This window comes from Henckelia pumila, chromosome 1 (genome assembly GCF_033568475.1).
Source record: "Henckelia pumila isolate YLH828 chromosome 1, ASM3356847v2, whole genome shotgun sequence".
Lineage (NCBI taxonomy): Eukaryota > Viridiplantae > Streptophyta > Magnoliopsida > Lamiales > Gesneriaceae > Henckelia > Henckelia pumila.
Window position 1 is genome coordinate 87,443,575 of NC_133120.1, and position 13,352 is coordinate 87,456,926.

The 13,352-nt window shown below is 35.1% G+C and overlaps 3 protein-coding genes across 3 annotated transcripts; 2 read left to right on the top strand and 1 right to left on the bottom strand.

Annotated features, from left to right (window-relative positions):
- The first annotated feature begins 1,825 nt into the window (after positions 1–1,825).
- LOC140875527 (chitinase-like protein 1) lies at positions 1,826–5,835 on the top strand. Its single transcript, XM_073279238.1, has 3 exons — positions 1,826–2,302; positions 3,871–4,030; positions 5,215–5,835. Exons 1-3 carry the CDS (start codon positions 1,924–1,926, stop codon positions 5,621–5,623), a joined length of 948 nt encoding a protein of 315 aa, XP_073135339.1. The 5' UTR covers positions 1,826–1,923; the 3' UTR covers positions 5,624–5,835.
- A 1,259-nt stretch (positions 5,836–7,094) lies between these two features.
- Positions 7,095–8,786, top strand: LOC140892264 (chitinase-like protein 1). Its single transcript, XM_073301105.1, has 3 exons — positions 7,095–7,559; positions 7,691–7,850; positions 8,206–8,786. Exons 1-3 carry the CDS (start codon positions 7,178–7,180, stop codon positions 8,612–8,614), a joined length of 951 nt encoding a protein of 316 aa, XP_073157206.1. The 5' UTR covers positions 7,095–7,177; the 3' UTR covers positions 8,615–8,786.
- A 267-nt stretch (positions 8,787–9,053) lies between these two features.
- LOC140875123 (uncharacterized) lies at positions 9,054–12,440 on the bottom strand. Its single transcript, XM_073278675.1, has 4 exons — positions 11,872–12,440; positions 11,184–11,424; positions 10,482–10,659; positions 9,054–9,876 (listed from the first exon to the last, which is right to left on the bottom strand). Exons 1-4 carry the CDS (start codon positions 12,359–12,361, stop codon positions 9,409–9,411), a joined length of 1,377 nt encoding a protein of 458 aa, XP_073134776.1. The 5' UTR covers positions 12,362–12,440; the 3' UTR covers positions 9,054–9,408.
- Positions 12,441–13,352: the final 912 nt, after the last annotated feature.

A 13,352-nucleotide genomic window follows, 5' to 3' on the forward strand; every position in this document is an offset into this window, starting at 1 on the left:
AATTCAATATATCTTTGACAAATCAAATATTCATATATTATTTAAGAAAATTATATATTTATTATATTTATTATTTTACACATACAACGTGTGTGCTCCGTCGCTAGTAATTAGAAAAGAAGAAGATTCTAGTCTTTTAGAAATTTGGAGAGTAACATTTTCTTAGAAGTTATATACTATGGTGAGAAATATTAAATCATTGCTCAACATGCTCAACAATAATACATTGTAATATTTCAACACAATTGTAAACATTTCTATTAATATTGCAATTTAATAGCTAATTCATTAAATGAGTTACGAAAAATATACTTGTCTTTAAATTAATCATGTTTTTTGTTTGAAAAAAGTTTGAACGTTGTTTTCATCATAAAAACATATTTAATAACTTATTTTTTCAGTAATTCTTTGTTCTTGTTATAATCCAGAAATATCACATAGTTAAATATTTTTAAAAAAACGCTGTTTGAAAACTTATAACGTGGTTCATCTTTGCATTTCGTAAATCTATGCTAATATGCTATATATCGATATTCATATTTACTATATTGTTAAACGCATTTACTTATTCGATAAATATATATATGTAAATATATCATTAGCATTAGTTACACATTGACATGGTTTGGTGTCAAGAAAAATATATTAATTAATTATAATTCTCTTATATTTTTACAAAGAATTATAATTGTGAATCATTGTATCCACATATATACATGTATCACTTATATTATATATGTATATATATATATATATATTTATATGTTATCATCTCATTCTCCGAACAAAATATCTTCCTACACAAGTTATTTATAGACGTGATTTGAAAAATGGACACCGAGATTTGGGGATAAACTCATCATCCTTACTTTTGTATTTGATCTCAACACATCCACATGATTCGATAAATGAAAACAGTTTTTTTTTTCCCTAAAAATTAACTAGAATAATTATTTTGTTTAAGGTATTGTATGTTGTATTAACACAAACTAAGCTGTGCTCTTATTTGTGATTTAATATATCTGTTTCAATGCAATTCACATGTTAACATAAACACAGAACATGCATATGTTGTTTATTCGAGAAATACCAGTCAAAGAATCAAAATAAAGGCAATATTAATTTAATCAAAACAAAAATATATTAATTTGACATACTATCTACCATTTCATTATTATATAATTATTATAATTATTATTATTATGCGCGCTTACACTTGCGCTGTCTTTTTATGGACTGTAATTAATTAATATTTTTAAATTAGTTTTGATTTATATAATATTATACACATGAAAAATAATGAAAAAACCCATACAAATTACACACGTCTCTCGAAAAATAAAAATAACAAATTAAAACTGAAATTACATGAAATAAAACACTAAGCATCTAAATAATAATAAATTTTTTTCGTTTGCATTGATGAGTTGGTAAGTCCTGAGTTGACGTTGGAAAAAATTCTCAGCATTGCGGTTTCGATCCTCGTGTGGAGCATATTTCTTGCCACTCGTGCACATCCTTCGATTTAATCTCCGCATGAATTAATGAAACTCTGACACATGTAAAATGAGATTTTTTCGAGGTCAACCCTTATAAGGAATAATAATTTAAAAGGAATAATAATTTTTTACAAAAAATAAAAATAAAAAATTGTACATTATTTTGGCGTAAGGTAGGGTGTCGGTAAGCTTGACCTGCACCCAAGTACAGTGGGTTGCTTGATTCCAAATCCAGCTAGCAACTCAACATCCCGACCATCCATTCAAACGCATCTCCACCGTCCATTCCAGCATTTCATTATTATACTTCCGTCTCTAGACAGCGACACCTCTCCGACTCGTTTAGTGTGCCTTGAAAAACCACTCCGAAGCTTCATCATCTCCGTCGGTGAGAAGAATTCGAGTGCTTTTCGCTGCATTGAGAATGGGAAGAGGGTTGGCAGCGATTTTGGTTGCGTTGATGGTGGTTTATTGTGCTTTCATGGTGTGTGCGGAAGATGCGGTTTTAAAGAAGAAGAAGATCGGGGGGAAGACGGAGTGCTCCCAGGGATGGGAATGCAATACGTTCTCGGTGTACTGTTGCAATGAGACCATTTCCAAGTTCTTTCAGACCTACCAGTTCGAGAATCTCTTCTCCAAGAGGAATTCTCCCGTGGCTCACGCGGTTGGGTTCTGGGACTACAGATCTTTCATCTTGGCTTCATCCCTTTATCAGCCGTTAGGGTTTGGGACCACTGGTGGGAAGCTGATGCAGATGAAGGAAATCGCTGCTTTTCTTGGCCATGTCGGCGCTAGGACTTCCTGTGAGCTCTCTCTACTCTCTCTGTCTTTTTTTACTCTACCGATTTAGTTTCTTGGATCGTTTATTTTTCCCTGTACTTGTGAATTGAATTTGTTTTCATCTTGCATTTTACTCAACTTTTCATCTGTGGCCATGCTCGCTGTTGATTAGGCGTGATCTAAAAATCTTCTCTTTTTTTTGTATTTACACAAAAGTCATATTTTTTTCTGTTTATTTGTAGTGAAAATTTCACCTTGGTTCTGACGTGCTTTTGAGAAGAAACAGTTATCCAGATCTTCCCGTGGAGACTGATCTGTAAACTAACTGAAAGATTGATTCTTCGCTAACATAAAAATCAATTCAAGTTACTGAATTCTTTAGAGTAAAATGTGTAAAACTAAAATGAAATCGAGAAACGACTGCGATTTTGTATGGCGATGTTGCTCACATCACAACAGTTTTTTATAGTACCCAAATTGAAGTAATGTTTGCTCTAATGCCACCCGGATACACAAATTCTCGAAGCTGTTTATTGTCCCAACAATTAGTGGTAAACTGGTAATGCAATGTCCACAAGAAAGAATGATACTTTGAGCAGCGGACTGGTGGGATGTATCAGGAGCAGTGAGATTTTGTATATAATTTGTCCAACAAAATTTCACGCGCAAAACACATTTATTTGCCCCGCCATCCATCAGCTGTCTACTTATTCCTGTTTTTCACTCCATTCAGATTCAATTCATTTCAAATTATTTATCGAGCAAGCGAGTTGAGGTTTTCTTTTTTATAATTTTAAAGTTTTGCTAAACATGTTATGCGGTGCTAGAGCTTCTCTATTATTATTATTAACAATGATGCAAAATGTTTGAGTAAATTCATTGTTTCAGGCTATATTTGGGTCCAAAACATATTTGGAGAAACACCTGGGAAACTATCGTAGTTAGAGATGGATACGTGAAGGAAATTTTCTGCCGTTGCATGTTACTAAAAATTTGTTAACTACAGTATTCATTTTATATTTATCACAGGACCAATATGTTTTTATAGTATCCAAGGACTTAAAGTTAAGGTTGATTTTACTTGAAATGAAAATACAGTCAGAGAGGTTTCATTTTCCTTTCAATTTTCCCAGCAAAATCTTGAATCCAAACGTTGCAGTAGTGAATCCTTTTCAGTTTAGATTTAGACTCTAATACCAGTCTGTAAGAGTTGGTTTGGTTTTTGTTTGTGTTAATACTAGTTTTAGAATTTGTTTACTAGTATATAGAACTTCAAATGTCTAGTCACATCAAGTAACTGAACCTGAAAATTAATAGCATAGTAAATATTTATCTCAGGGCATTAAGAGTTCACTGGAAAGGATACTGGACAAATACAGCTATGAATGTCGGAATTGATGGCTGTCCCAGTTTATTATAATCCAGAGAAAAAATATAAAAATAAATAAAGAGCATTGGACGGAAATTATATTATATAGTATAAAAGGATGTACCCTTCTTTACTCTTATGTAAATATCTTTTCCGGGAATTGCCTTTGATTGCATCTTGCTAGTTCTTTGTATGGTAATGGGCTTAAAAAATATGATGCAGGTGGTTATGGAGTGGCCACAGGTGGACCATTATCATGGGGGCTATGCTACAACAGGGAAATGAGTCCTAGTCAAGATTATTGTGACGATTTCTTCAAATACGAGTATCCGTGTGCTCCTGGAGCACAATACTATGGTCGTGGAGCTATTCCAGTCTACTGGTATGGAATCTTTCAGTTTCTCCATTTGTCCTATAGTTCTTGAAGTTGACAAATGGCTTAATGGCTTTAGATATATATATATATATATATATATATATATAATATTGAGTTTTGTTATGCTGCCCACCTACCATACCCAACTCCGTGCCCACCATGTACAAGTCAACTCACCTATTGTACTGGTCAACTCACCTATTGTACATGGTGGGCACATAGTTGGGCATGGTTGGTTGGCAGCATAACAAATATGTCTTTCTACATGGTTGTTGGATTTTAAGCCACACCCCAATGATTACTGTATTGTTGCTACAACTGTGAGAAGCGCCGTGATAAGCTTATTCCGAACTACCATATTTTGGAAGCTTATTTGAAGATGAGCTTCAGAATTTGGTTGGAAAAGGCATAAATATATTGTTTAACAAACACAAACAATTATTTAACGGAATATAGTTATTTACGTGTGAAACACTATAGAATATTAATATCTCAGAAAATAAGTTGAGGAAAGATTTATTCTAGATTCTACAAGAGCACTTGAGCTGCCTGCTGCTGACACCTAATTTTAAAAGGTGGTTAAAATTATTATTTTGTTACCTCATTTTTTATCATCTTCCGAGATGTTTAGAGGGATTATGCACTTTGCCTTTCAATTAGGAGTTGAACCTATACTACTTTCTATTAACTACAACTTCCTCTCCGTTGAGTCAATGAACAACTTGGGAAATTACATCTTCCAGTGGCTGATTCTCTTTCTTAGCACATGACCAATATCAGCACGAATACTACCTTGTCACCACCAGAACTTCATCCATCCTGCTCATCACTTCCTGGCCCACATGCATGCCTGAGCCTGCACTATGGGCGGCTCTGTTAGCAACTGTTTCAGATGCATCTTCGTGTTGCAAAATGATTGACCCAAAATAATAGACGAGTAGGTTGCATGGTTAAAGTCGTTTGTGTATCTTTCACAATCAGAAGGGGGGCGGTATTGTGGTAGCTCCTATCCATTCCTCATTTGGAAGGGAATACATAATTTGCAACTACTTTTTTTTGGTCTTTGTTTTGATTTCTGTATCTAACGCGGGATTCAGAACTCTCTTACTCTAAATAAATTTAAACTAAATTCTGTTTAAAAAATAACCTAAATGATAGGTAATAAGAAGTGCATCTTTTCTTGTTTTCAGGAACTATAATTATGGAAAGCTAGGTAAGAATATCAAGGTAGATTTATTGAACCATCCTGAATGCCTCGAACAAAACGCTACAGTAGCCTTCACGGCTGCGATGTCAATGTGGATGACCCCGCAGAGAAAGGGACAACCTTCAGCACACGATGTCTTTGTTGGAAACTGGAAACCAACAAAAAATGACACCCTGTCAAAACGAGTTCCTGGGTTTGGCACAACGATGAATATTTTGTACAGTGATAGTGTCTGTGGGCAAGGTGAGATTGATCCGATGAATGTTTGCATATCTCATTACCTGTATTACCTCGACTTGATGGGAGTTGGGCGTGAGGAGGCAGGCCCCCACGATGTACTTTCTTGTGGCGAGCAGATCGTCTTTAACCCATCTTATAAGGCATCTTCTTGAATCAAGTTTATATCATTCATCTGTATGTAAGTTGTGAGAAGTTGAGCAGCAAGTGCCTGCTGTTTGGTTTTTTTACAGGTATTGCAAATGTAAGTCTGTTCTTTGTTGAATGTATTTTTGAATTAAAGATTTGTTCATTGAAATGTATCTTTTGATATATATACCTTTCAGACATTGGCGAATAATTAATTTATATCTGTTTTACGTCTGTTATCTCCCTGGCATTTCATAATATCATCCCAGACGCTCACTTCAGCAAATTTGTCGAATAGTTACAGAAAAATTATTTAGATTGTATATCCCGAATAAGGCTGTATTTGATTAATTACAAAGAGGAATTATTTCGTAAGAGTCAGCATTTGGAATCAAGATGATCCCACCTGACCAATTTATTTAACATAAATGTTTGCCGACACTTCATCTATTACTGGTTGTATCATAACATGTAATATGTGTATAATGTTATATATAAATATTATATTTTGTGTTTATATAATATAAATTTATTTTTTTAAGTATTTGGTTGATTTGTTTTGTTTTGTTCTGTTTTACAATTTGAAAATTTTTAGGGGTTTTTTTATTTTAAAAAAAATTAAAAGTATACCAAAAGATCACTAAAATATTTTTAGCTATATTAGTATACATATAGATCTATAAAAGTGTGAAGAAATCATCTTATTTTCTATTACATGAACAAATATTGGATGATTAAAATGATAAAATTTTCAATGTATGTGAGTTTATAACTTTTTTCCTTTTATATCGTAGTATTCTATATAAATTTAAAATAATTAAGGATACAAATATAAAAATGATGAATTTAAAATAATTAAGGATACAAATATAAAAATGATGTATTAGCTAAGGTAAGGACTTATAAAAGGGGGCAAAAAAAAAAAATCAAATGTGATATAACAGGTTCAAATTCTCCCAATTTTGTTATTTTTTGAAAAAAAAAATTACATGATTTAAAAATGAGATTTTAGTTATTGTTTCATACAATATTAAAGGAAGTAGATTTTCAATTTTGAGGAATTTAAACGGAGAAAAATAATTATAAATATTTTATAACTAATTATGTTATCTACAAATTATAAATAGACTAAAATTTTGAAAATTTTATACATATAAATTTTGTTTTGAAGAAACACTTTTTGAAAGCAAATGCATGCATAAGTATAATCCTAATATTCTTAGTATGCAAAATACGCCTAGTGATGCCATTTGGAAAGATACATGAATTAGATTTGTGCATGGGTAGTTCAGGTGTCGGTGGTGTTATTTCAATGCTTGCTTCATTCCAAATCTAACGACCCACCCGCCATCTTCCTCATTTACCAGAGCCCATCTCTACCGTCGGATCACAATGTCTCCATTTCATGACAGCAATATCACATCTAACGCCACGCCTAAAGACACTTGATTTACACACATCACGACAATTAACTCATCGGTTGAGCCTTCTTTTTCTGTCTATTTATTCCCCAAAAAAAAAAAAAAATCCTCCATAAATCATACCAAGATTGCTGGTTCAGTTCACTTGTATGAGCAGCAATGGCGATGGGCAACAGGAGAATTGTGGCGGCATTGGCGATGGTGGCCGTTTACTGTGCTTGCATGGTGAGTGGGGACGAAGAGATTAAGGAGAAGAAGATCGGCGGGAAGAGGGTGTGCGATCAGGGATGGGAATGCAAGGGATTCTCGGCATATTGTTGCAACCAAACCATTTCCAAGCTCTTTCAGACTTACCAGTTTGAGGATCTCTTCTCCAAGAGGAACTCTCCCGTTGCTCACGCTGTTGGCTTCTGGGACTACAAATCTTTCCTCTTGGCCGCCGCCGTTTATCAGCCGTTGGGCTTCGGAACCACCGGTGGCAAGCTCATGCAGATGAAGGAACTCGCCGCTTTTCTTGGCCATGTCGGCGCCAAGACTTCATGTCAGTGCCTGTTCTTTCTTCAAAATTCTAGCTACTTTTATGGCTTATGAAAATTTCTTTTGCATTTTACTTGTTGGAGATTCGTGTAGAGTGATAGGTGTATGTATGTATGAAGGGTGATATATATGCAGGTGGATATGGAGTGGCCACAGGTGGACCATTATCATGGGGGCTCTGCTACAACAAGGAAATGAGTCCTAGTCAAGATTATTGTGATGACTACTTCAAATATGAGTATCCCTGTTCTCCTGGAGCACAATACTATGGTCGCGGGGCTATTCCGATCTACTGGTATCGGATATATACTATCGTTTTCTTTTTTTTTTTTTCTTCTTTTCGTTGAATGTTCGATCCACAGGACACTTGGGTTTTTGATCCCCTGCCATAGGACTTCAAATCATTTCAAGATTATCTGATTTTATGGTTTCTAGTTGCTACTGACTTTGAGGGCTTCTGGCAAAGCTTACTTACACCAATGTGTTCAAAGTAATATATGTATGCTGAATGTAAATGTTTGATGTAAATGTTGCCGTTTATATATATGTAGAAGGCTGCAAGATGCAGAGTTTTATACATAAAGATCATGTAAATGATCATGGAATTGAGCTGTGTGCATTGTTGAAAACTGCATCTTTTCTTGTTTCAGGAACCATAATTACGGAAAAATAGGTGAAGACATCAAGGTAGATCTGTTGAACCATCCGGAGTACCTCGAACAAAATGCCACAGTGGCCTTCATGTCTGCTATGTCCATGTGGATGACCCCGAAGAAGAAGGGGCAACCTTCAGCACACGACGTTTTTGTCGGAAACTGGAAACCCACGAAAAATGACACCATGGAGAAACGAGTTCCTGGGTTTGGCACGACGATGAATGTTTTGTATGGTGATCTTATTTGCGGGCAAGGTGAGATTGATCCAATGAATGTACTAGTATCTCATTACCTATATTACCTGGACTTGATAGGAGTTGGGCGTGAGGAGGCAGGACCCCATGAAGTGCTCTCTTGTGGCGAGCAGATTGCTTTTAACCCATCCTATAAGTCGTCCTCTTGAATTGGGGCTCTGTAATACAGCTATGTATATTGTAAGAAGAAGAGCAACATGTGATTCAATTGTGCGTTGTTATCGTCTAGAGACGAAGATTTATGTTGCTCTGATTGTCTGTGTTTACCTGTTCTGAAAATATAAGTTTGGTCTTTGATGGATTTGTATTCGAATTGCATCAGTCTGCTTGAGTTGTTCTTTTTGCAACAAAATGGAATTATGTGCTTATGATAGGTGTCAATCGAGAGCTTGGTGTGAAAGTACCATTTTGCAATCATAAAATCGTAGTTTCCATTTAGGGTGTTATCAATTTTTTTTTAAAAGAAAATGAGCTTCAGCAGACTCATGCATGATGAAGAACAGAGCTTTATTATGCTCGGCTGAACTTAATAGAGTTGATTCCAAAACATTTTTGGACAATATTCCATATAATTTTTGAAGTAAAAGATTTGGCATCATCAAGACTTCAGATAGTTGAGCTAAAAATTTCAGTCAGGAGACCCCCATCTCAAACGTGAAAGCAAGGGGGCTATAAAATATTCGTTCCCAATAATTATAAATGTAAACATACAAAATTCAAAGACATTACATTTTCCTTCAGCAGAAGCTAAGCCCAGAAAATATGGCGAACGGGATGAAAAAGTGTGTATCCTGTCCACAAGCGATCACCTCTGCTCAATAATCGAAACGCAAAGTATTTGAAAAATAGAGGGATGTAGCTTCAGCCAAAAGATAGATGAGTCTTTTTGCGGGTGTATCATAGAACTCCATGGAAATTAATTAAAAGCCAGCCCATTATGCCTTCACTTCTCTGACTGTCCAAAGTACCTGCCTGAAATTGTTGCAAGAATATTTAGCATGACAACTTCATCATCTGCATATGCTTTTGCAGCTCGTAAACTTGCACATTTTCTAAGTAACGACCGAAGAGATGCACTTGTGTCAGCATCAAGAGGACCATCAACAGCGACACAAAGAGCAAAGAGCCATAAACAATCATCGCGAGGTAATGTGCTTCTTTTCTCAATTAAACTTATACGCTTTTTTAACATTGATGTTCGAGCTGCTGAATCCATTTCTAAAATTGAAGATAGGGCCAGGCAGTCACTTGTTGTACTGGGTGGTTCTTCCAGTGCATGTGGGGAGGAAGAAGCTTCAGATGGGCAGGAATCATATCCAGATAAGGAACTGTTCAAGTATTCCATTATAACTGACTGAAATTCGATAGAATTTTCTGACTTAGAACCCTGAAGGTCGAGCTGCGAAAAACCCTGCAGTAAGGGAATAAACTGATTCAGGTCAATGGCATGTACAAGTTTCACGGCTAATTTGGTGTGAAAGACCACTCTGTTTTGTTTGGGGGCTCAAGTATCGCTCCAGTTATAGAACACCAAACAAAAACATAAATTACAGGGAAAGGTCGTTCCATGAAAAGTGAATTGTATCCATCTTTTCCCATAAATCATCCCAAAATAAGTAGCCTTAAGAATAGAGAAATTATTGTGCAATGACGAAAAAAGTAAATGAATAGACTTCTAATAATTTTAATAATCATATAGGCACTCTTGCAGACTTCAAACTGACTACAGTAGATCTGTAAGGCTTAAAAGTTAAAACTTCAAAATTCAGATTTCAGTTGTTCAGCTCATTTAATCAAGCATTGTTTCTTTCAAGTTGCCAAGAAATCTAACCAATGTGAAAACTTAAAAATGAAACGCCATCTCAAGTTTCAGGAGTACTGAAAGTGATATCTTGCATGAGTTCAAGAGACAAAGAAATACCAACGCACAGGAGTCATTCACATCTGATTCTCATAGAAACAAATGTATATACAGACCTAGGCAAAGACAAGATAAAGGTACAAAATGAAATATACCAGTCTAAGCTCTGAAAAATAAGCAAGAAAGCTGTCTTCCCACTGTTTGAGAGGCAGTAAGTTATCTGGACAATCCATAATTTCAGGAATTTGTGGCATATAAATAGTCTGTTCTTTTCCAAGTTCACTTTTTTCAATCTTGGCAATTGTAACGTCCGGAATTTGCGAAGCTTCCCACCTAAATAGAAAAAGCAGCCTCATAAGTAAGATCCCAGAACTTTCATGCTTCACTGGTAGTTGTCAATTCATTAAATGGGCCGAGTCTTTCTTTAGGTATAATCATTATTATTTATGCATTTAAGAACCACTTTCAAGTCTTTTATATTCCCAGCTAATGTTAGGCTAGCTAGGTCTAAGTAAGAGTAACCAACGCTTCCAATAGTAGTCTGATTTGGTAAATAAATGATATGGTCCTTGCACTCTGAGGTATTCATCACTCTCTTTCCTATATTACTGATTGATCAGCTTGGGTTTTAGTCCGATACAAAATTTTCCAACGACAAATTTCTTCATCTCCAAACAAAATTTGCCCGATAAATCAGGTGAAATGCATGTCACCTTTAGCAACATTTTCGCGAAAAAGAAATGCATAAATCATCTTAGAGACGGTTTTTGTAAGAAAAAGAAATTTATGTACCTCTGCAACAGAAACCTCAAAGCCCTCAAAATATAAGATCGAAGAAAATTATAAGAGAATCACACCTTACACGCCTAAGGTATTCCAGTCCATCTTGTGGAGGGCCAGAATCAAAATCAGGTTCTCCGGTAACCAAAAATGCAGGCTTCTGAATGCTACTGTAGTCTTCATCACTACTATAAACAGGGCTGTACTCTTCTTCTGCACCCGAGCTGCGTATTTCATCATTGACAGGGAGACAGCATGTAGAGTCTAAGTGATCAAGATGTTCACTATTATTGTCTGGAGGATGGCAGCACTCTTCACCTGAAACAAATGAAGATTTCAAGAAACTTTATCAAAATTTCACGACAGTAAGAAGAAATGAAGAAAGATAGATGATTATAAAATAATGGTCTTCTAAGGTGTTCATTCTCACCATCAAATGCCAATTCATTCATGAAACGACTACTCAACACTCAAACCAATCCAGTGTACCGTCACTTATTTTCTTCAGTTTCACAATTGAAATCATCAAGGACCTCTCGAGTTACAAAATACTTCAAGTAAGTCAAACAAAATAAACTGTGACTAAGGAAAGCTCATTTAACAACTATTTGGATCAATTACTAGTTACACCATAAAATGAAAATCACAAGAAAGAAGCCTATATAGGGACAACATACAAGAAAATATCTGATCACCAAATGGCCAAGAGTAAAACTACATGAATCGGGAAAGAGTAGCAAGCAGTAGAAGACATAACAAGCATACCCATAGACGTGGGGGGAGTAGAAGAAGCCTTTTGGAACTGTGGCCGAGGATCAAAATCAAAGCAAATGGTAGGCTCGAGATTATTATCAGAATGAAGCAGGTCATCATACTCCAGAGCCACCGAAGGACAGAGCCCACAATAAACTTCGAGCCACTTCTTCTGTTGGCCGTTCAAATCCTCAAACCTCAGTGCTTCCATCTCCTTTCTGGGATAGACAAGTCCCTTCTTCTCCTCCTTTTCAAAGGTAATAATACAGCTCGCCGTGTCCTTGTTCTTCCTATGCTTCGCTCGTCGCCGCCTGGGTTTCTTCTCTGTTTCCCGCAGCTCCTGAATATTCTCATGTGTATCATCGTCACTGAATTTGCCACCGGGAAATCCAATCAGCCCAGCATCTTCGATCAAATATATAGGTTCTTGAATTTCTGATACACCATCGGAAAACTGTTGCTCCGAGAGACTTCCGTCAGCTGAGACTGAGACTTCCGCCATCAGCGTCAGAGAAGAGAAGAGAACCGAATTAATATGTGATTCCTAGGTTTAAGCTTACACAAATTCAATATTGCAGTTCAATTTTTTTTTCACTCATTTTCCTTTGATAAATAAATACGCGTTATTAATTATTTTATAAATGTAAAATTTATAGTATTTTAATTTATAAATAAAATTAATTTTTTTACCTAGTGAAAAACTCACGTGATACCGTCGGTATCACAAACTATCTCCCACAAAACATTGATCTAATCCATCTTATGAAAAAAAAAATATATGTCCGAGGATCAAATAACGTAAAAAAGTTATCATGTGTGTGAAGGTTAGTATTGTTGTTTCACGAGATTTGTCAACACTTTTTTAGATTATCCATTTTCTTTGAAAAATTGATAGTTATGGTTAATTATCTACGAAGTTAAGAATGATTTAATAAAAACCCATATAGATGTAGATATCATTACAATATGGGAGATACTTCAAAAAAATCTATGTTGTGTGATGTTTGGTATTATAAAATATTTAAACTATTGAGTAGAATTTTTTTGGCATTTTTCATGTGATAGGTTAACATTCGTTGATACATATTCAAATCTAGAAGTTTAGGGATGAGATACCGAGCTAAAATACCGATTTTTCGGGATATCGTACCGAACTTTTTTTGAAATATAGACACTTTTTTGGTATATTGAATTTTTTTTTTTTTGGTAATCTATATGGTATCAATATAGATTTTTTCCATACCAACATTTCAGAATTTTGATATCGGTATCAGTATGAATTTTTTTCATGCCAATATTTTTTATACTGTATACCAAAAACCCACCCTCACGGCCAAAAAAAAAATCAAAATAGATGTCTGATAACCACATTTTGCGTGCATTATTTTGTGTAATTTTATGTCTAGTTTGCATTCATTCATATTATATGTGTTTTTAGGTGATTTATTGATTATATGTCATTTCACTCTTCGAATTAATTTTGTAGATAAATG